Source organism: Erpetoichthys calabaricus, chromosome 4, assembly GCF_900747795.2.
Source record: "Erpetoichthys calabaricus chromosome 4, fErpCal1.3, whole genome shotgun sequence".
Lineage (NCBI taxonomy): Eukaryota > Metazoa > Chordata > Cladistia > Polypteriformes > Polypteridae > Erpetoichthys > Erpetoichthys calabaricus.
In genome coordinates this window covers 278774329-278798800 of record NC_041397.2, presented here as the reverse complement: position 1 = coordinate 278798800, position 24472 = coordinate 278774329, and the positions used below count along the sequence as shown (strand labels likewise).

Here is a 24472-nt window from a genome sequence, read left to right as displayed (position 1 = left end):
AGGGCAGATAAAGACCAAAACAGTTTTCAATAAAAATATACTATGTTTAGTATGCACATTATTTGCCAATAATTTCAAACATTTTTAGTCAATGTACATTCTGAGACCATACTAAAAGTGACATCGGAAAGATAAAATTAACAAATTAAAGAAAAAAAATCTCTTTATTTAGAACACATTTTTAAACAGTTTTTTTTTGCTTTTATTAAAGATAACATTCATCAGGTAATAACAGCTGTTCACTAAAATAAACTGAAAACTAAAGAAAGATAAAATAAAAAGGTAGAAAAGTCCAAATTTCAAAACAATAAACGGTTGGATTTTTTTGAAATTCTATTTTTATTATTACTTAAGATCATACAAAATGAATAATAAACAACAAATTGCACATATTTTATTTGAATGGGTTGAACTACAAAATTATGTTAAAATTGCATCTTTTTTTCATTTAAAATAAGGGGTATTCTAAACCCATTGTTTTTGATTACACAATGAAATGATACCATACAGTTTAAGCAAAAATCATTATCTCAAAATACCACAAAAAGCAAGTGCAGGAGGGTGATCTACTTTTATTGACTAGCTTTAATTACTAGCTAATCTCTTTCTTATTTGTCATTTTGTAAACCTCTGTAAACCCTTATTTTCTAGTCCCCTGGTTAGTGTACTTGTGGGTGTATGGGAGGTTTGATGGTTCATGCAATACCCAACAGCCTGGCTCAGGTTTTATATAAAAAAATCATTATACAATATCAATGAAACAAAAGTTGATTATCTACAGTATGTACGTCACTTTACTGCTGCTGTGCTGTTGCACTGTTGACACGAACAGTGGTTACTTGCAGCTTCTCGTTATGGCAATTAAAATGTTTCACATATTTTACTTGCCTTTTGAAATGCATTCAATCCGAATATATATTTACTGCTTTTATACTCTTTGGTATTTGAAATACTTATAAGACTATCAATTATAAGGGAGGACTGAAATCTAAAATAAAAACTTGATATTCTGAGTGACTATTACCAAGGTAAGCAATACAAAGTCTCTAATAATTTGCACAACATACTATCTTGGTATGTGTCAGCATAATAACTGTTGGATTTTCAATGCTAAACCTCAAGTACCTTTATAGCAGCTTGTGTCTTTAATGCAATACATTATTTAGAGAACGATTACTAGAAATAATAACATTTTACATTGTGAGGTAAAACACTCTATTGTTTACTATATTTTAAGAAATACATAGACACACATATTCTGGTCTATAGTGAAAACAGACCTTCATTTTCATTTCATTTACATGCTTAATCTTAATTTACCTGAAGGTTTAGATTTCGATACAATAAATGGAATGAGCAATGACCAAACACACATTTTATAATACATAATGTAACTTACACTATGTTTTACAGAATAGTAAACCATCTATGCCATCAGCCCTGTGCATTAGGACTTTCAAGTGAGCAGTTTTAAAAAGGGAAAAAAGGAGCCAGATTGTACTGAATGACTTGAGGGGAGCAACTTTTTTTCCTTTGTAATATTATGAAGATAAACCATACAAGGCATAATTCAATTGAAAACTCAACTGCTGAATTTGTTGTCCAGTTAAAAGTATATACTGCACAGTATTTACATGTAATATTTTATACCTATTATATAAATATGTAAATATTCTATATTATTATATATGTATATATCTGTAATTATATACTGTATATATCTTTTACAAAATCAAATATTCAATAATGAAACCAGATTGGTCTGATCTGATCAAAATCTGAAACTGTTTTGAAGCTTTTGGTAATGGGATAACTTTTAAAAACTGATATCATGACAATTAGATTACATTTTTCCAAAAATCTGAATAATCATGGTTTTTGAAAGGGCACAAATATATATTTGGAAACAAAACAGATTTTTCTACTAATAAAAACAAAAGTAGCAAAAACAAATTTATATATCCAAAAATACAAAAGATTTGGTATTGTGCAAGAAAAGCTTAACATTGTTCTTTATATTACTAAGTAATCATATTTCTTTCTGCAATAAAATTCTTAAAAAGGATATAATTTGAGCAAATAGTTTGAAAAATACACTTTTGTACAATTCATGAAAACTCAAAGTCACTATGAAGACTAACATAACCACAACAAAACAACACAGACTAACAAAAGAAAAATTATCATCAACGCAAAAAATCAGTATTTGATTGAGCTTCCTGAATAATAACCAATGCGTGTGGAAAAAAAAATCTTGAATATATTTATCATTAAATTATTATTTAAGAAAATTTGTGTTGCTATAAAAGATGCATCATCTTATTAGTACAGCAAAAGCACTTAGAGTATAATATATATCTGCCTCTGATGCACTTTTTTTTTTTTTATATATACTTTGTTAATCCCCGAGTGGAAATTGTCTTTTCGCATGACTTTTGGGGGTCAGATCATAGGGCCTGCCATTGTACAGTGCCCCTGGAGCAATTTTCAGACTATGGGCCCCAACAAAGAAGGATCACGTCTGGCAGCATTAGGATTTGAACCGGCAACTTTCCACATACCAGCACAGATCCTTAAGGAGTAAATTAGATTTTTCAAATGAAGATGATGATACTTCATGACCAGAATTAAATACGGTTTATAAACATCTGATGAAAAACTACATTAGTCAAACAAAATATTTTTTTATGTTTATGCCTGAAATTCCTTGAAGCGATCCTACAACATATAGTACTATACTAATCAACTTAATATAAGTATTATGGCAAACTTTACAAAAAAAAGTTTCAATTTAACTAAAAAAGAATTAAGAATTTTTATAATATCTAAGGTGTTAAAAACTAGTTCAAATAAATAAAGTTCATATACTACAGAGAACATGTATGTGATATGAACAAGGGTGCATTGTTAGTGCTTAGTTTGAATCTAGTCATGATCACTGTCTTTGGAGCACAAGTTAGGTTTACTGGCAACTACAAATTGACCCAGTATGAGTGAAAGTGGATGCATATGTTAAGTGTTGTTTCCCAACTTGTGGTCCAGTGCTGCTATTCTTGACAATTCACAGACAATGAGAGAAATGTCACTGCTGACAATATTTTTATATCACTTGCCATGGCAAATAAACTGCTTGCCTAAACGATTAGGCTGCTCAGTACTGAGATGTAGACAAAATCAGCTGCCAGCTCACAGTAAAAGTAAAAGAATAGATGGTTAAGGAGATAGAAATGAATAATGTGTAGATAATGTATATTTCCATGGCTTAAAATAGATAAACAGGTTAAATAATAGGACAGAAGAATAATAATTGGGGGTCAGCCTCAGCATGGCTGCAAAGTGATTAGCACGGCTGCTTAAAGCTTTAGATTCCTAGATTTGAATTGCCATTCAGCTACTGTGTGATTTTCACATTCCATCCAGGAAATAAAAGGTTAGCTGAAAGAAGCTGTCAAAGAAATCCCACATGGAAATTCAATGAAGATGTCATGGAGTACAAGCAGCAGATGCCATTGGGGCAGTCTGCTGACATGAAATGAGCCTTAAACGAGTGTTAAAACACAGTAACAGGCAAGGCTAACAGGGATAGGAGTGAGCAAGTTATACGTCTAAAACATCGGACAAGGAAAGGAATGCAGTAGAGATATCAGTTACATTTTTTGCTGATGTTTGATTAATTAATACAATAAAGCCATTCAACCAGCTGTACTACATTTTAGCTTCTTAATATTTCTTTAAAGTTTGTGATGTGCCATGGATTACAGCAGTGTCATGAAAAAATTATGCAGGATTTTATTCATTCTCTGTGAAGTATCTTGCCAAGCAAGGTGGTCAGCATAATGCATACTAAACCCATTACGGAACTGTATAAGAAGGGTATCATGATTTAGTGTAACAGCTGCAAAATTCTGATTTCTGCATTTGTATTCCTTATTATTAATGCCATTTTGTTATTTTATTCAGTTTTTATGCCACAAGTAAAGAAAACATTGACAAATAATATTATAATAGCTGATTTCAGTTTTGATTTTCTGGAGTTGGGGTTCTCTGGAGTTGGAGTGGCATCAGTGTTTTTACAAAATACAACTATATTTCTTTTTTATTATAAAATAAAAAATTCCATCTTTTTTTGTTCATTTTGATTGTCATTTAAAAATTTGTGTGTCAAATTTAAAAGAAAAAGAAAAAAAATGTGTATTATTATGAGTATTTTTTTTAAGAAACTATATTTTACCTTGCCAGAAAAATCAAACATCATTTAGGTTATTTGTATAATATCTATTTTCATTTGCAGACATCTTTGTCTGTTTAATCACCTTTGCAAATTCAGCATAATTTGAACAAAAACAAGAATAAACAAACAACACAAATGACATGGAATGATGAAATAAAAAGTCAAAAACAAGAGCAAATGCATGATTATGATCTGGGTGTTGAATCTCCAGTTTTCCAAACTTCGCAGGCAGGCAACAGTAATGGTTCTTAATAAACCTTTTATTAAACAAACAAAAATACAATTAGTTTATTTCTTTTCTGGTCAATTTAATAATTTCAAAACAAAAACAGAAAAGTTAACTGAAATATTATGAGGAAATTTAAAGCAAAGAAGCCACACTTTCAGATCAGTATCGCAACATAATGTTTACTTTCTCAGTAAGTAAAATATTATGCATTATATAGTTTTTTTATTTACTGTATTTTTTATAATTTTCCATGACATATATGTGCAAAAATATTTTGTTGTTTGTGCACACAAAATGAACGGTGTATTTGCTGAAACACTTGTAATTCAATGACAGAATATAAATAATATATATTGTAAGTATGCAATATCTGAAGTAATCTTGAATATTGTCACTTCAGCAACAATGCCGTGCTTGTAATTTCTCTGCTAAATATCTGACTTTATACATTGTTGAATAATTTTAGTTATCATGGGAATTCACGGAATTATATTTGCCTCAATCAATTTGATAGTGGTTTTGGGATTAGTGCATCATAGAGTTTAGCGAGTTTTCCTAAAATAAAGGAAGATTACACTAGGATTTTGGCTGTGCTCAAAACTTAATGTATTCAAAAAGCATGCAAGAGCTATATCAGAGATATTAGCACAAGCAGAAAAACAGTAAGTTGTGCAATATTTAATTTAACTTCTGTCTCCTAAAATATTTTACTTTACCTTTTAATAAAAGATGACCACTGCAATTATAACTTGGCCCTAACCTTAACTATATTTTTTCTAAAAAGTAGCAAAAATCGCAAAAAGCATACTTAAAAATAGAAAACAGTAAAATATTTTATGGTAGGACTTTTATGGTTATAAATGCTGGCCCTGCTGGCTTGCACTGTCACATTACATTTCCACAAGCATTTTCTTACAAAAGGCCACCTGTTTTATCCTGTACAGACAATCTACTTTTCTCAAATCCAAAGTTACGCCTGGAAATAGTTACTGGGAATATCAGTCATATTTATTTATAAGAAACTGTAGAATTGAGTGTATCAAGTGTATAAGGACAGAGTTATAATATACACAACTCCAGTTCAATTAAACAATGTAATTTCTTTCTGAAATATTACAAAACACAATAGACAACTTCTCTTTAACCATTGCAGACTATATGTAAACATGTTTCTGTAAAATACCGCAGTTTACTAATGTGCTGCATTTAAAAATAATCTTTTTGATTACTCCACATATTTATAGTTTTAGCTTCTCAGATCAGTGTTGCCAGTGAACAGTGCAACGATCTGTGTTAACAATGCTGAGAAACATTTTTTCCCCCAGCCTGCACCTTTACTCTTATGTGCTCATGGGAATTTTACTCTATGCAAGACAGTATAGTTGTGCATTTCTTAACCATATGAACTGTTATTAACTTTTGGTATTTTGGTGAGTGTATATATGGTTGGGATTTGAGTGAAAATTCACTTCTGCTTCCCCTCTTTCACTACTATTAATGTGAAAAGAAAGCAGTAAAAACTACCTTGTGGGAAGAAAAAAAAATTGTGAACTGTTCCTCATTTAAAAGAAAATCTGAAACATGTTTATGTTGTTAAACTGAATTAACCTAACATGTATAAAACAATATTAATACAGACTTATCCAGGAATCTAAATCTAAAAAACTGGATTAAGAAATACAGGTGTAAAATATTAATAAGTGCACTTTTAATTTAAAATTGTGCAAACTCCATTTCACTTACCTTTGCCTATTTAATTTTTTTTACTCATAATCTGCCTTAAATACAGTGTATCGTTTTACAATGCATTATTTATAAAACATACAAGTTACTATAAAAATGAAGCATTTGTGTCCTTAAAAATGTGATTAGAAGTTTGTGCATTTTCATAAAAGAAGCATAATGTTTATTTTACCATTCATACTTTCGTGCATTGCATGTAGGTTTCTTTGTGTGCATATCTGACTGTTATTAGTATGCAAAGACTGCAGTAAATCTGTAATTTTCACTTGCAGCCAATGAAGCATCAACCTAAACAATCATTCTGTAGCTCACTTAAATCTTGATGCTTTCAATAAACTGTACCTAAATTATGATAAACAGAACATGTTAACATGCTTCATCTTCTGCTTTTCACTGGTCACTTTGTATAATAGAATCACTTACATGCAAATTTCTGTTTTTTTATCCACACTGCATCTACACATAATATCCACTAAGTAGCAGAACGGTCCTATACTTTCCCCAACACAGATCCACCACTCATGATAAAGTTTATATTAGGATCCAGAAGAGTTCTTTCACATTTATGACAAAAACTATGCTTGCTACCTGTAAATGCTAGCATTTCATTATGAACTTCCTTCCAAGACCCACAGCCCTAAGGAAAATTGCTTAAAAAACCAAGATCACACAACCTGCAAGGCCATTTGTTCATCTTCCTGCCCCTATGCATCAAGCTATGACCCTTGTCTTTCTGCTGTTAACCCTGAAGCATTTTACTTCTTTTAAATTTCATTATTTCATCCAAATGACAGCATCTCTTAACTTTAATTTTTGCATTGAACTTTGAAGTAAAGGAGACTGCAAAACAACACATTGCTAAAGTTTATTCACTCAAAACAAAGCAGAGACAGAGTATGTTCACAGTATGGTAAAAAACAAACAATTTCAAAATCAACTGTTCAATGCCAGAAGTCTTTTTTTACATATCCTGCTATCAAAAATAAAGTCATACATGTGTGAGGGGAAGGGCAGATGTTGGTACTTCATCTCTGATGCTCTTTGGTTGAAAAAGATGAATATGAAACTCAGTATTATCACTATAAAGCTTATACAGTATATGGCTGAGTTTATGATTTCTGTAAAAAACATGTTATACATACCATTTTCTTTTAATAAACAAGGGGGCTCTGCCCCCTGCTCGTTTCGCTTGCCCACCCCCGGGTTTTGTTTACCGGACATACAATTTAATGAGATTGTTATTTTCATGGGAATTGTTACATATGCATTATTTTCACTTTTACTTTAAAACTTTTGTAAAAACAATACTTGTCCTTTATTTCCGGCCCCGGGGCATGGTTAAATCTCTTTTTCGCAGGATGTATAACGCTGCTCACGTTGTGAAGGGGGGCGCGGCTGAACACACACTTAGGAGATGCTGTTGGATTAGCTGCTGTCTTTCTGCTGCTGGCAAGCTGCGTATTTTGTTTGTCGCGCTGCGAGTCGATTATTCAAAAACCTGTACAGCTGATGTCCTTTTGCCACTTCATTTATCTGCCGCTCGCGTTGTGAAAGGGGGGGGGGGTGGGGTTGTTGGGGCGGCTGAACGCATACTAAGGAGAAGCTGTCGGATCATCAGCTGTCTTGTTGCTGCTGCTGCTACTGGCGAGCTGCATGTTCTGCTGGTCGCGCTGCATGTCGATCATTTAAAAGCCTGTACAGCAGCTGTCCTTTTGCCACTTTGCGTCTCTGCCGCTCGCATTGTTGAGGGGGGGGTGTTTAGGGGTGGTGGCTTAACGCACGCTAAGGAGAAGCAGTCGGATCATCTGCTGGCTTGCTGCTGCTGGCGAGCTGCGTGTTCTGCTTGTCACTTGTCGTTGTTTTAAGAGCTTTGAGCACATGAAGTGTGTCTGCCAAAAGCATTCCAACAACTGTTAGGTTAGATGTCTGTGAACTTGTTTTAAATGTTGTCTCACTCTTTTGTCTCGCGTGAAGTTAAAGTGTCTCTCGTGGGATGTCAAGCTGTCTTCCGAGAAGATCACATCTCGTCTCCCACCCAAGATGTTTTTTTTTAACCCTTTAACCGCCAACTCCCTAAATATTCCCCACGCCAGGCGAAATCTGAACAATTTTCGTTTTTTTACTTTTTTACATTTTTTTTTACATTTTTTACATTTATTCAAGCAGTATTGACCACTAAATGTTGTGCAAGTTGCCAGTGTATACACGAAATCTATAAATGTAACCTGAATTCTCAGCTAAGCAAAACATCTTGATACCAAACCGTGCCCTTTTCAATGGTAGATACTGTCGAAACTGTAAGCGGCCCTTCCACGACAATAAACTTTCATCAACTGCAACTGACGGTCCTGGCATGTAGGGCAACTGAAATGCTTCAAATAAATGATCAATCAAAGGACGTAGCTTGAACAAGTGGTCGCGGTTTGGATCTTTCTTATCTGGCTCGTTTCTGTTGTCATTCAAATGAAAGAATTTCAGCAGCAAAGAGAATCGGTTACGTGTCATGACAGCTGCAAAAATAGGTGTTGCATACATAGGATCTGTAGACCAGTACATCTCAATATCTGGTTTTCTGATTATTCCCATCAACATCAAAATCCCAATGAATTTTTTCATTTCGTTTTCATCAGTGTCAAACCAAGAACGAACACGGGAATGTGGAGGTAAATTGGGATTTTTCTCAATAAACTGTGCTGCATACAGATTTGTCTGATGAACAAAATGTCTGATCAAATCAGGTGACACAAACAGCTCATAAAACTGCTCAGCAGTGTAATTGTTTACATCAACAATAAAGCCATACGTTCCCTCAAACGAATGCAGAAAAGGTAGTTCACCACGGGCAGCAGCCCAGCTGAGATGCTGGGGATACACCCACTCAGCGCCGTCATCCGATGCGTCTTCATTCACAGTATCATGCAGCGCACGTTGCTGCTCATCACTGTCGCTAAAATCTTCTTCAGAACTGCTACAATCATGATCAGAACTGTCCAAAATCGCCTGCAAAGCCTCACTTGAAGTCAGTTTACGTTTCGCCATATTCGCTGCTGTTACATGCGAATCACGTCACATGACCGGCCAAAACAACCACAGACTTGTCGAAATACAACGTAGTAATAATAACCACGCCAAACCGTCAGTTATACTACTTGCCAGGCATTCATATAACCACAGGCAAATGTGCCGGATAATTCCGGCAGTATGGCGTTAGCAATAAAACAACGGTGCCGGATATATCCGGCAGAGGGCGGTTAAGGGGTTAATAGATATAATTATTAAGATGCTATATGCTTACTTTTAACACATGTATGTACTATTCTCATGCTAAAAACAAATCTAGACAAACTTAATAAATTGCTTTACAACAAACTGAATGAATATAACAGTTAGATGCACTGTAGTTATTCCTTCCTTTGTTGAACTTTACGTTTCAATACCAAATTTCTAATAATTAGTGCCAATCAAGCCTTAGTTGTTGTCAGTACTGTAACAGACAACCAAAAGTTACTTTTTACCTCATATTTTCTACAATTTAAGTTGTAAACCTTTTATTTTAACTCAAGTTGAACAATAAAACCATACAAGCAACAAATTGCTCAGATGAGAACTCTATCCTAGCCTTCAAAGAATGCTATAATTTATTTCATGTTTGATTTTAACACTATTCCTACTTAATTAAGTGGGAGAACCTGCTTGCAGGGCTGGATGCAAATTAACATTATATCCAGGACAAAGCAATTACAGGTCAAGAGCCTTATTCCAATTTACAGGGAAAACTTGGGGGTTGGTGGCCTTACACTGTTCTAGTGTGGTACTGAGGTGTCACCCGCTGCACTTGGGACCAATTCCAGTTAATTCCTTGTGTGGTGGGTGTGGCAACACTCACATGCAAATAAAGCATACAGTAATTTGATTGGTCTGTGACTGTATCTTTCTGTAGTGTTTCCATGATACATTCTTATCAGCCTAACAGCCACAGTACCTGAAAAACACTGCTTTGTTGGTTGCTAGAAACATCTAACAAAATATTGGTTATCATAATACTTAATGTGTACAGTAATCCCTCACCTATCGCGGGGGTTACGTTCCAGAGCCCCCCGCGATAGGTGAAAATCCGCGAAGTAGCGACCTATATTTATTTTATTATTTATACATATTTTAAGGCTTTATAAACCCTTCCCACACTCTTATAAACACTTCCTATGCTCTTAAACACTTTCTACATTCTTAAACACCGCAGACCAACACTGCACACTGCACGCAGCGATCAGACGTCAATGTGTGTGCACTCGCTTTGTGAAGGGGGGCAGCTGAACTCACGCTGAGCAGAAATGGACTTTGTGCTGCTTCTGCCAAAATGCCTGCTTGTCGTTCTGCGCGTTCGGAAGGAGGAGGAGTGTGTGTGTGGTTTTGTGAGGGCTGAACGCACGTTCGCTCAAACCCTCCTCCCCGGAGGCACAGTTCGCATTGTCAAGGTGGTGGGGAGCTGAATGAACGCTAAGGAGAAGTGGACTTTGTGCTGCTTGTCGCTCTGCCTGTCAATAATTTAAAAGCCTGTACATCACCAATTTTCCTGTCTCACTGTCTTGTCTTGCGTGAAGTTAAAATGTTTTATAATAGTGAGATGTTACTCATATCCTTAGCCCGACATCCACATATCATATGTGTTAACAAAGTGTGTTTTATAAGTTTACATGTGTTTAAAGCATGTGGGATGGGTATTTTAAGGCTTAAACTATAAAAATGTTTATTTATATGGTCTTTCTATATCGCGGATTTTCTCCTGTTGCTGATGGGTCTGGAACACAACTTCTGCGATAGGCTGGCAATCACTTGTATTTAAAAACCCGCGAAGTCGTGAATCCGCGAAAAGTGAACCACGAAGTAGCGAGGGATTACTGTACTAGTCTTTCAGACTTTTTTCCCTCCCAACAAATCAACCAACATGAAAAAATTAGTCCAATAATGTAAAACTCATATTTTTATACTAACCTTACTGTCTTACTAATAGCATAACACAACTCCTACACAGTACTGCAAATTCTACTCCTGTCCTAAAATTGATATTTACATGTACCATATCAGAGTCACATTAAATTGCAGAAACACTGCTTGGTGTGCCATAATCTAAGAAGTAAAATACTTTAATAAGAGCTGCCATAAAGCAACAATTTTCCTATTCTTTATTATTATTCTACTATTAAGTGTTCTTGGATTCAATTAATACCTTACCTATAGTAAACATACATTTAAAAAACAATAAAACTATTATGCTTACAGTACAGAGGCTATAATTCAATTTATGTGAAATTATTTAACAAAACTATATTAAAAATATTGCTTGTATATTTCTAGCATTTTTGTAAAGCTGAAATATGCAAGTACACAATTGTAATGTACACGAAAACTCATAAATATCATTAGAAATACAATAATAAATAACATCAATATCTTCATATAGTGATGTCATTATCTAGTTCAGGGGTGGGCAAAGTCATTCCTGGAGGGCCGCAGTGGCTGCAGGTTTTTGTTCCAACCCAATTGCTTAATAAGAAGCACTTATTGCTCTAGAAACATCTTCTGCTTCATTTTAGTTATCTCCCTAATTAAGATTTTGAACCCTTATTGCTTATTTAAGTCTTAAACAGCTGCATTCTCGGTTTTTAATTGCTTCTTATTAGCAATAAGATGCAAATGACAAAAGAAACCAGCAGTTATCCATTTTGCTTGTTACCCTTTACACCTGTGTGTATTTATCGTGCACTATTTGGTTTAATTAAATACTTGGAAGGAAAGAGAAGAGAAAAAAGTGAAGGATTGAGAATTACCCATCCGTTTTACACTTCAAAGTATTTGGATGATATCCTTAGAATGGAAAAAAAAATCTAGGATATGAGAATGACTTGACATAGCAGAGTGAAAGCACTAACAAGCCATGAAATATAATTATTGGCAAGGATTGTTTTCTAATTAAGCAACTGGGTTGGAACAAAAACCCGCGGCCACTGCGGCCCTCCAGGAATGACTTTGCCCACCCCTGATCTAGTTGTTAATTACGGTAATTAATGCATCCTAAAAAAGTTTGGTCATGCCTATAAGGAAGAGCGAAAACACAGTAAATGTTATGTTGTAAAACAGAATCTAATACCTTTACCTTTCTATATTAAAAGACAATAAAAGCTACTATTTGGCACTGTTTCATATAATGCACATACAAATTACTCTCAGTTCATACACTGAAATATTAATCTGAATAAATATTAAAGGAAAATTATAGGGATAACGCTTTTTCTTTTATTCTTTTTTTCTACTATTCACAGGGTCAATATTTTTCAATGGCAGCCACAGAAACATTTTGGGAAGATTACAACTGCAAGTTAAAACTTGATTCTTAGTAAGAAAGCTGTAAGTTCTTATATTTGCAATTTACCACTTATTTTCAATGTTGAAGACTTAAGAAACAAAATTATTTTTAGGGTTGAGATGTTAAACAACCAACATAACATAATTTAAGTTCATTTTAAAAGGATAAGGTAGTATGCAAAAATAAGATACCTTTTTTGTTTTCTGCAGTTGATCTTCATTCTGACTCATGTCAAGTGAATCCCTGCATTCTGACTCAGCATCATCTTTACTTTCTGTATCATCCTCACTGACAATAGGTCCGTTTTCACATAGTGGTGTTTGAAAGTCATCATCTGGTAGAGGTGGATAGCTATATTTAAAGTTGTCCTAAGAAAAGAAAAATAAGTAAGTGATTACATATGGCACCATGCTAATTTCCTTGATATTTAATTTTTGAAATGTGCTGCATGAGGTACATACTTTTTAACAACTGGACTGAACTTACTACGTTTTTAAGTAAGTATCATATGCCTAATAAAGTAATATAAAAAGCATCAAGCTATGTTGATCAGTTTAGCAGCTGGTGCTGCGAATGAATCAGTAGAAATATTGCCCTATCAAGGTACAGTATACTGGACACACTGAACAATGAAATAGACTTGAGTAAAGAGTCTTTACTGAAGCAAAATTGCATTGTTTTTCATTTATTTTTAATGAGTGCAAGACAAGAAAGAACCAAAACATGTGCATCATTTACAATATTTGAGTGAATATATACACCACGTATTTGTTTTTTACAAAGCGTTCCTTTTGGAAAACTAAGTGGAGCAGGGTAAAGACTATCACAAAAAAATAACCAAATCACAAATGTAATAAAGTAAAACAAATTAATCTGGCAAGGTATTATAAATATTCTATAATAGGACTGAATAGTGTCCATCAGATGCAGTTTTTCAGTAACATTGATATTGCCAGGACTGTATTTCTTTGCTACCAGCATATCTGTTTACACAGTTGATTGAGCCAAAGATTCCTGTCAGAATACACCACACCACACCACACAGACAAAAGGCTGTACACAACACTTGAATTTCTTAATGCTGTCAGTAATGTGGTATGTAATTCTGCCTATTGATAATCTTAAATTTCTTCATTTCATTCTTCTTATTCCTGCAAGCACTCTCACTCTCTCTCTCTCTCTCTATGTATATATATCTTTTGATTTGTAAGTTGTTTGCTTTCTTCCACAGAGATGAAGAAACAGGAAGCCAAATACAAAAAAACAGGTGTGTTTTGCCCATTGACCTATTGAAAAGATAATGATGACCCAACTAAAAACAAACAAGATGGTATTACGCCTGTGGCAGTAGACAGTTAAATGACTCAACATGTGGACACACTGTTTATTCACAGAAAATTTTTTTGGAATCGCAAATATTGGTAAAATGGGGTATTGGTAGCTGCCTTTCTTCACAATCTACTGGGTTTGGGTCAGGTGGCTATGAAGAACTGGTCATCTGCACTATATCACTCTTCTTTTTTGCCCAGAAGTTCTTGTGCAGCCTGGAGGTATATTTCAGATCACTGAAAAGCAAGGGATGGATCCAACTAAGCACATGCCAGAATAGTCCGTGTGTCACTCCAGAATGCTGTGGTAACCATGCTGGTTAAGTGTGCCTTTAGTTCTAAATAAAGTGAACACTGTGTTGCCAGCAAAGCACCCCTATATCACCACACCTCCTCCCCTTTTCATTATTATTGTTGCTTGCATGGGTGCCAAACCTTCAATAGCTTCATGAATCCTTTGTTCGTCTGTGTTATGTTACTTCCTCAGTATGAGCTTCTTCCAGTGTTCACTGAGTTAAATATGAGAGGAAGAACTGTACTGGCAGAGTTTGAGCACTGTTTTCTGTTTTAACATTTCAGCATGTTAATAATAAGCATTAACAGATAAAGGAGTTCAGAGTGGTTTCATTACCCCTTCGTGGCGGTTTACATGAAGCAGCACATCATTAGCCACAACACAGAAATTTCAGAGGTTAATTGGATTCAAAGTCAGACCGTAGCAGTACAGAGCATGCAGAGCATTGATCACAATGGGATAACTTAAAGTCACATGCGATTGCATTAGGTTTCTTGAATCCCTCATAATGTTTGATCACCTTCATTTTTGTGTTAAAATCAATTGCCTTTTTTCTTGTAATTGTAAGACAAATGTAACTGAACATAGTCAAAACCACTGCAGGTAATAAACGGAGATTGAGATGAAGGAGTTACGGCACACAGAGCTGGTGTAGCGAAAGCTCTTTGCCCATGTGATGCGGTGGCGATTGTAAGTTGAATAATCCTAAAATGGGGCTCGGCCGGGCACAGTCCAAAGAGGCAACGTGGGTCCCCCTTCCCATGGGCTCACCACCTATGGGAGGGGCCAAGGAGGTCGGGTGCAGTGTGAGTTGGGTAGAGGCCGAAGGCGGGGACCTTGGCAGTCCGATCCTCGGCTACAGAAGCTGGCTCTTGGGACGTGGAATGAAGGGGAAGGAGCCTGAGCTAGTGCGCGAGGTTGAGAGGTTCCGGCTAGATATAGTCGGGCTCACCTCGACGCACAGCTTGGACTCTGGAACCAATCTCCTTGAGAGGGGCTGGACTCTCTACCACTCTGGAGTTGCCCCCGGTGAGAGGCGCCGAGCGGGTGTGGGCATACTTATTGCCCCCTGACTTGGAGCCTATACATTCGGGTTTACCCCGGTGGACGAGAGGGTAGCCTCCCTCCGTCTTCGGGTGGGGGGACGGGTCCTAACTGTTGTTTGTGTGTATGCACCGAACAGCAGTTCGGAGTACCCACCCTTTTTGGAGTCCCTGGAGGGGGTGCTGGAGGGCATACCTTCTGGGGACTCCCTCGTACTGCTGGGAGACTTCAATGCTCACGTGGGCAATGACAGTGAGACCTGGAAGGGCGTGATTGGCAGGAATGGCCCCCCCGATCTGCACCCGAGTGGTGTTTTGTTATTGGACTTCTGTGCTCGTCACGGATTGTCCATAACAAACACCATGTTCAGGCATAGGGGTGTTCATATGTGCACTTGGCACCAGGACACCCTAGGCCTCAGTTCGATGATAGACTTTGTGGTCGTGTCGTCGGACTTGCGGCCAAATGCCTTGGACACACGGGTGAAGACAGGGGCGGAGCTGTCAACTGATCACCACCTGGTGGTGAGTTGGCTCCGATGGTGGGGGAGGATGCCGGTCAGGCCTGGTAGACCCAAACGTGTTGTGAGAGTCAGCTGGGAACGTCTGGCAGAGCCCCCTGTCAGAAGTAGCTTCAACTCCCACCTCCGGCAGAACTTCGACCATGTCCCGAGGTAGGTGGGGGACATTGAGTCTGAATGGGCCATGTTCCGTGCCTCCATTGTTGAGGCGGCTGACTGGAGCTGTGGCCGTAAGGTAGTCGGTGCCTGTCGTGGTGGCAATCCCCGAACCCGTTGGTGGACACCGGCGGTGAGGGATGCTGTCAAGCTGAAGAAGGAGTCCTACCGGTCCCTTTTGTCCTGTGGGACTCTGGAGGCAGCTGATAGGTACCGGCAGGCCAAGCGGAATGCGGCTTCGGTGGTTGCTGAGGCAAAAACTCGGGCATGGGAGGAGTTTGGGGAGGCCATGGAGAACGACTTTCAGACGGCTTCGAGGAGATTCTGGTCCACCGTCCAGCGTCTCAGGAGGGGGAAGCAGTGCAGTGTCAACACTGTGTATGGTGGGGATGGTGCGCTGCTGAACTTGACTTGGGACGTTGTGGGTCGGTGGGGGGAGTACTTCGAAGACCTCCTCAATCCCATTAACATGCCTTCCAATGAGGAAGCAGAGCCTGGGGAATCAGAGGTGGGCTCCCCCATCTCTGGGACTGAGGTCACCGAGGTGGTCAAAAAACTCCTTGGTGGCAGGGCCCCGGGGGTGGATGAGATACGCCCAGAGTTCCTCAAGGTTCTGGATGTTGTAGGGCTGTCTTGGTTGACACATCTCTGCAACATCGCATGGACATCAGGGACAGTGCCTCTGGGTTGGCAGACCGGGGTGGTGGTCCCCCTCTTTAAGAAGGGGGACCGGAGGGTGTGTTCCAATTACAGAGGGATCACACTCGTCAGCCTCCCTGGAAAAGTCTATTCGGGGGTTCTGGAGAGGAGGGTCTGTCGGATAGTCGAACCTCGGATTCAGGAGGAACAGTGTGGTTTTCGTCCTGGTCGCGGAGCAGTGGACCAGCTCTACACCCTTAGCAGGGTCCTGGAGGGTGCATGGGAGTTCGCCCAACCAGTCTACATGTGTTTTGTGGACTTGGAAAAGGCATTCGACCGTGTCCCTCGGGGAATCCTGTGGGGGGTGCTCCGAGAGTATGGGGTACCAGACCCCCTGATAAGAGCTGTTCGGTCCCTGTACGATCGGTGTCGGAGCTTGGTCCGCATTGCCGGCAGTAAGTCGAACCCGTTTCCAGTGAGAGTTGGACTCCGCCAGGGCTGCCCTTTGTCACCGATTCTGTTCATAACTTTTATGGACAGAATTTCTAGGCGCAGCCAGGGTGTTGAGGGGGTCTGGCTTGATGGACTCAGGATTGGGTCACTGCTTTTTGCAGATGATGTTGTCCTGTTTGCTTCATCAGGCCGTGATCTTCAGCTCTCTCTGGATCGGTTCGCAGCCGAGTGTGAAGCGGCTGGGATGGGAATCAGCACCTCCAAATCCGAGACCATGGTCCTCAGCCGGAAAAGGGTGGAGTGCCCCCTCAGGGTTGGGAGAGAGATCCTGCCCCAAGTGGAGGAGTTCAAGTATCTCGGGGTCTTGTTCACGAGTGAGGGAAGAATGGAGCGTGAGATTGACAGGCGGATTGGTGCAGCGTCCGCAGTGATGCGGGCTCTGCATTGGTCTGTCGTGGTGAAAAAGGAGCTGAGCCATAAGGCAAAGCTCTCAATTTACCAGTCGATCTATGTTCCTACCCTCACCTATGGTCATGAGCTATGGGTAGTGACCGAAAGAATGAGATCGCGAATACAAGCGGCTGAAATGAGTTTTCTCGGCAGGGTGTCTGGGCTCTCCCTTAAAGATAGGGTGAGAAGCTCAGTCATCCGGGAGGGGCTCAGAGTAGAGCCGCTGCTCCTCCGCATCGAGAGGAGTCAGATGAGGTTCGGGCATCTGATCAGGATGCCTCCTGGACGCCTCCCTGGTGAAGTGTTCCGGGCATGTCCAATTGGGAGGAGGCCCCGAGGAAGACCCAGGACACGCTGGAGGGACTATGTCTCCCGGCTGGCCTGGGAACGCCTCGGGATTCTCCCAGAAGAGCTAGAAGAAGTGGCCGGGGAGAGGGAAGTCTGGGCATCTCTGCTCAAGCTGCTGCCCCCGCGACCCGACCTCGGATAAGCGGAAGAGGATGGATGGATAATCCTAAGACACATAGGTCGCAAGTCAGCGACTACCTGTAATACCATGGCTACTGTGATCAAAGCACAAGGAAGAATAAAGGATCCCAAGGGCCAGCAGTAAAAAGATTAAAGCCGATTAGTGTCATTTGCTATATTGTAGTGTAGTGTTGTTTGTAAGTAAAGAGTTATTGCACATTTGTTTGTTTGTTTCTGTGCTGACTAACAAATGGAACTACTTGTGGAACATGTATAATATTGCATTCCAACACCAGAATTAGTTGCACAAACTTTTTTTGTTAAGTTTGACTGCATTACAAAAAGTGTTCAAAAGTTTTTGGGCAACCCTTGCATTATATTCTAACTTTCACATAAAAATTCACAAGTGCCATCTGCCTTAAAAAAATACCGCATGAACAAATTGATTTAAAATGACAAACTAGAATTTACCACAGTCTAACCTGAGGTCCAAAATGTTCCTACCATAAAGTATTTTCTCCACTTACTGACAAAAATGTCTTAAATATTAACAGACTTTATGAGATTCCATTTTATAAAAAACATCCATATAAAACAATTTAAAAGGTACACATACCGTTCCACCCATGTATGGAGGTAGATGTTCACGATCAATGAACTGTTGAACTTCATTCTTTGATGCAAACTTCAGCTTGCTTATTGCCTCAGGGCCTAGCCAAGTCTTCACAATTTTCCATGCAGCTATATTAAGAGAATTCAATTTTTTACATTAAAATTAACTTTCTCTTCTTCATAAATGTTTTCCAAGGCAAAGATTTTTTTTTTTGCATTTGTAAAGCAACTAATACCCTTTAATTAACAGTATGCAAAGTAGGCTTGCCGATATGAGGCATAAATGGGATTTGAATGTTTGACTTTAGGATGTTTAAAAATAAGGAAATAAATACATAAAAGGTTAACTTATGAGAATGAAATAAAGCCCAGCAATTTATGACCTGGTCCTCCAGCATTTATCCCTCAGTTTTATGTAGGTCTTAGACTCTAATTTACATCTCTACAAGGGTGATGAAAATCTGCATTTTGGAGAATGATAGTTTAAATCTGCACCCATGGGGCTCGGCCGGGCACAGCCCGAAGAGGCAACGTGGGTCCCCCTTCCCATGGGCTCACCACCTATGGGAGGGGCCAAGGAGGTCGGGTGCAGTGTGAGTTGGGTGGTGGCCGAAGGCGGGGACCTTGGCGGTCCGATCCTCGGCTACAGAAACTGGCTCTTGGGACGTGGAATGTCACCTCTCTGAAGGGGAAGGAGCCTGAGCTAGTGCGCGAAGTTGAGAGGTTCCGGCTAGATATAGTCGGGCTCACCTCGACGCACAGCTTGGACTCTGGAACCAATCTCCTTGAGAGGGGCTGGACTCTCTACCACTCTGGAGTTGCCCCCGGTGAGAGGCGCCGAGCAGGTGTGGGTATACTTATTGCCCCCCAACTTGGAGCCTGTACATTGGGGTTTACCCCGGTGGACGAGAGGGTAGCCTCCCTTCGCCTTCGGGTGGGGGGACGGGTCCTAACTGTTGTTTGTGCGTATGCACCGAACAGCAGTTCGGAGTACCCACCCTTTTTGGAGTCCCTGGAGGGGGTGCTAGAGGGCATACCTTCTGGGGACTCCCTCGTTCTGCTGGGAGACTTCAATGCTCACGTGGGTAATGACAGTGAGACCTGGAAGGGCGTGATTGGGAGGAATGGCCCCCCTGATCTGAACCCGAGCGGTGTTTTGTTATTGGACTTCTGTGCTCGTCACGGATTGTCCATAACGAACACCATGTTCAAGCATAGGGGTGTTCATATGTGCACTTGGCACCAGGACACCCTAGGCCTCAGTTCGATGATCGACTTTGTGGTCGTGTCGTCGGACTTGCGGCCACATGTCTTGGACACTCGGGTGAAGAGAGGGGCGGAGCTGTCAACTGATCACCACCTGGTGGTGAGTTGGCTTCGATGGTGGGGGAGGATGCCGGTCAGGCGTGGTAGGCCCAAACGTGTTGTGAGGGTCTGCTGGGAACGTCTGGCAGAGCCCCCTGTCAGAAGTAGCTTCAACTCCCACCTCCGGCAGAACTTCGACCACATCCCGAGGGAGGTGGGGGACATTGAGTCCGAATGGGCCATGTTCCGTGCCTCTATTGTTGAGGCAGCTGACCGGAGCTGTGGCCGTAAGGTGGTCGGTGCCTGTCGTGGCGGCAATCCCCGAACCCGCTGGTGGACACCGGCGGTGAAGGATGCCATCAAGCTGAAAAAGGAGTCCTACAGGACCCTTTTGTCCTGTGGGACCCCGGAGGCAGCTGATAGGTACCGGCAGGCCAAGCGGAATGCGGCTTTGGTGGTTGCTGAGGCAAAAACTCGGGCGTGGGAGGAGTTTGGGGAGGCCATGGAGAATGACTTTCGGACGGCTTCGAGGAGATTCTGGTCCACCATCCGGCGTCTCAGGAAGGGGAAGCAGTGCAGTGTCAACACTGTATATGGTGGGGATGGTGCGCTGCTGACCTCGACTCGGGACGTTGTGGGTCGGTGGGGGGAATACTTTGAAGACCTCCTCAATCCCATTAACATGCCTTCCAATGAGGAAGCAGAGCCTGGGGACTCAGAGGTGGGCTCCCCCATCTCTGGGACTGAGGTCACCGAGGTGGTCAAAAAACTCCTTGGTGGCAGGGCCCCGGGGGTGGATGAGATACGCCCGGAGTTCCTCAAGGCTCTGGATGTTGTAGGACTGTCTTGGCTGACACGCCTCTGCAACATCGCATGGACATCAGGGACAGTGCCTCTGGATTGGCAGACCGGGGTGGTGGTCCCCCTCTTTAAGAAGGGGGATCGGAGGGTGTGTTCCAACTACAGAGGGATCACACTCCTCAGCCTCCCTGGAAAAGTCTATTCAGGGGTCCTGGAGAGGAGGGTCCGTCGGATAGTCGAGCCTCGGATTCAGGAGGAACAGTGTGGTTTTCGTCCTGGTCGCGGAACAGTGGACCAGCTCTATACCCTTAGCAGGGTCCTGGAGGGTGCATGGGAGTTTGCCCAACCAGTCTACATGTGTTTTGTGGACTTAGAAAAGGCATTCGACCGTGTCCCTCGGGGAATCCTGTGGGGGGTACTCCGAGAGTATGGGGTACCGGCCCCCCTGATAAGGGCTGTTCAGTCCCTGTACGATCAGTGCCAGAGCTTGGTCCGCATTGCCGGCAGTAAGTCGAACCCGTTTCCAGTGAGAGTTGGACTCCGCCAGGGCTGCCCTTTGTCACCGATTCTGTTCATAACTTTTATGGACAGAATTTCTAGGCGCAGCCAGGGTGTTGAGGGGGTCCGGTTTGGTGGGCTCAGGATTGGGTCACTGCTTTTTGCAGATGATGTTGTCCTGTTTGCTTCATCAGGCCGTGATCTTCAGCTCTCTCTGGATCGGTTCGCAGCCGAGTGTGAAGCGGCTGGGATGAGAATCAGCACCTCCAAATCCGAGACCATGGTCCTCAACCGGAAAAGGGTGGAGTGCCCTCTCAGGGTTGGTAGCGAGATCCTGCCCCAAGTGGAGGAGTTCAAGTATCTCGGGGTCTTGTTCACGAGTGAGGGAAGAATGGAGCGTGAGATCGACAGGCGGATCGGTGCGGCATCCGCAGTAATGCGGGCGTTGCATCGGTCTGTCGTGGTGAAAAAGGAGCTGAGCCGCAAGGCGAAGCTCTCAATTTACCAGTCGATCTATGTTCCTACCCTCACCTATGGTCATGAGCTATGGGTAGTGACCGAAAGAACGAGATCGCGAATACAAGCGGCTGAAATGAGTTTCCTCCGCAGGGTGTCTGGGCTTTCCCTTAAAGATAGGGTGAGAAGCTCAGTCATCCGGGAGGGGCTCAGAGTAGAGCCGCTGCTCCTCCGCATCGAGAGGAATCAGATGAGGTGGCTCGGGCATCTGATCAGGATGCCTCCTGGACGCCTCCCTGGTGAGGTGTTCCAGGCACGTCCAACCGGGAGGAGGCCCCGGGGAAGACCCAGGACACGCTGGAGGGACTATGTCTCTCGACTGGCCTGGGAACGCCTTGGGATTCTCCCGGAAGAGCTAGAAGAAGTGGCCGGGGAGAGGGAAGTCTGGGCATCTCTGCTCAAGCTGCTGCCCCCGCGACCCGACCTCGGATAAGCGGGAGACAATGGATGGATGGATGGATGGATAGTTTAAAGGTGACAATGGTAAAAGGGATATACTTTTGGTATGGATGTAATGCCCTGCTTTTTAAATAATTAATGATAATTAATTGAGAATTAGCTGCTTTAACTTGTTTGGTTTAATCAAATACTTTTATTGCCCAGTGTATACCTTAGGCCAGTCATTCTTTCCAAGGTAAAAATTTCAATATAGTGTTCATATTTATTCTAAAAAGATATCAGAATACACAAACTGTAGAATCAAAGGTGTCAGTGGCCCTTGAAAGATGATCTCCCATAATAACTGTAGGATTGCTCTTCCCATCTGCAATTGCATCTCTAATGATAGGAACAGTAGATCATATTTTTTGAGTGTCACAGATATGAAACTGAATAACAAAGAAGGAGACTATACCATGTGATGAGGCTGTGTGAAAGATCATCTCGCTTCTGTACCCAACAACATATTATCTAATTAATTCATGTTATTTGTAGACACTAGCTAACAATCTAATTGCTATGCAAAAATATGCAAGTACACCAAAATATGTATAAATATGTATAATATGTATATAAATAAATACACATACATACATATTGAATATACAAAATTATACACAGCATTATCTAGGGCACCTGAGTGTACCATGAGGTCATTTTGTTTATGTTTATATACATATGAATATCATCATTATGATTATGATTATATTCAAGTAGTGTGCATTTGAACAAGACTGTGACATGGGAATACAGACTAGAACAATGTACTTGATATAAAAACATTTTTTTTTTATATAAATACAAGTGCTTTCCTTCTTATCAGATGATAATTATACACAGTAGAATACGGATTATCTGAGGTAATGAACAGGTACTACTTTGGATAGCTGAAAACTTACATAAAAAGGATAGCCATTGTAGTGGTGATGATGTGCAGAGAATGTGGGGGCTGATACAAAGAGAGACCTACTGAAGTCACCTGGGAAGGGTACCACTCAAAGGGATCAGAGACGGGCTCTGCAAAGCTGATGGATGTAGCTCTCCATCTAGCTCACCCAGTAAAGCGCTTTCCTCTGAGCTAGAGAACATAGTTCAAATCTTCAAACTGAGATGCAGATGCTTTGTGGTGTGTGCCCACAGCACTTCAATTGGCAATATGGGTGGAATTTCTACAGTGGACAGGTGTAGTGTCGTGGAGACGCTGTGCAGAGAAGGTGGAGGCTTACACAGAGAGAGATCAGCCGACATTACTAGGGAAGTGCACCATTCACAATGGTTAGAGACAGGCACTGCACGGCTAACAGATGGAGCTCTCTATTTAGGTAATGCCACAAAAGAGATTGCCTCTGAGCCAGTGAATGTGCATTTGCAGTTCCAGGCAGCTGTTCATAAATAGCATTTTGAATGGTATAAAAACAAAAATAATAAGTGAATGACAAACGACATGAGCACATGTACAATACATAGTCAGTGGTGGCGACACACTAATGATAGCCGAGGAAGGTAATTGGGGGAGGGGTGAATGAGTCATGCCCACATTCCCACAGTTGTAAAACTCAGGAAAAAAACAAACAAAAAAAAAAAAAAAACAGGATAATGGTCATACCTCTCTAAATACATTTTTTATTAAAATAAGTGTAATAGCTTATACTTTTTATGGCTTGAGAGCATGTTATGTCTGTATTCAATGACATAAGATGAATGTCATTTATGCCTCATCCACTTTAAGTTCAAGATAAACTTAAACATACTTCCAAAATTAATAACTGTTTTATGTGTGTGTCTGAAGTATCTACAAGAAAAAAAATGTGTGTGCATATCGTGGCATGCAAAAGTATTCAATCCCCTTAAAAGTCATCGTCATTTTCTGCACAACCAAAGATTTGTTTGCATATTTATCCATTCAGTATTTTTAATGTGAACTCTTATGTTGTAACAATACATTTCTGTGGTCACTGAAGAAGAAAAACTCAAAAGTTAATCCAAGCCATACACATTAATATTTTGTTGAGAACCCTTTTGCTGCAATAACGGCCTTAATTCTTTTAGAGTAAGTATGCACCAGTTTTGCACATTGTTTAGGAGTGATTCTTCCCCATTCTTCTTGGCAGATCTTCCAAGTTGGTGGGATGCTACCTCTGGACACCAGTTTTCACATAGTGCCACAGTTTCTCAATAGGGTTAAGATCAGGGATTTGACTTGCCATTCCAAAGGATTGCTCTTTCTGTTTTTAGCCATTCCAGTGTTGTTTTGGCCTTATGTGTAGGGTCATTGTCGTGTTGAAAGATGAATGTCTTCTGAGATGTAGGTTCATAACAGACTAGAACAAGTTCTGCTGCAAAATTGTGCGGTATTTGTGTCGATCCATTGTCCTTTCAACT

The 24472-nt window shown here is 40.6% G+C and overlaps 2 protein-coding genes across 3 annotated transcripts in view; one reads left to right on the top strand and one right to left on the bottom strand.

The window, feature by feature from the left end:
* The window catches only part of LOC114650919 (ankyrin repeat and SOCS box protein 9-like), a 336765-nt gene that overhangs the window by 124413 nt on the left and 187880 nt on the right, over positions 1–24472 (top strand). The gene's annotated exons all lie outside the window — the stretch shown is intronic.
* The window catches only part of mospd2 (motile sperm domain containing 2), a 111200-nt gene that overhangs the window by 29082 nt on the left and 57646 nt on the right, over positions 1–24472 (bottom strand). For both annotated transcript variants that reach the window (XM_051927225.1, XM_051927226.1), the window contains exons 8-9: positions 18537–18661; positions 12759–12935 (exon numbers count right to left, since the gene is read on the bottom strand). In XM_051927225.1, coding sequence (XP_051783185.1) covers positions 12759–12935; positions 18537–18661 — 302 coding nt within the window. The remainder of the gene's footprint in view (positions 1–12758; positions 12936–18536; positions 18662–24472) is intronic.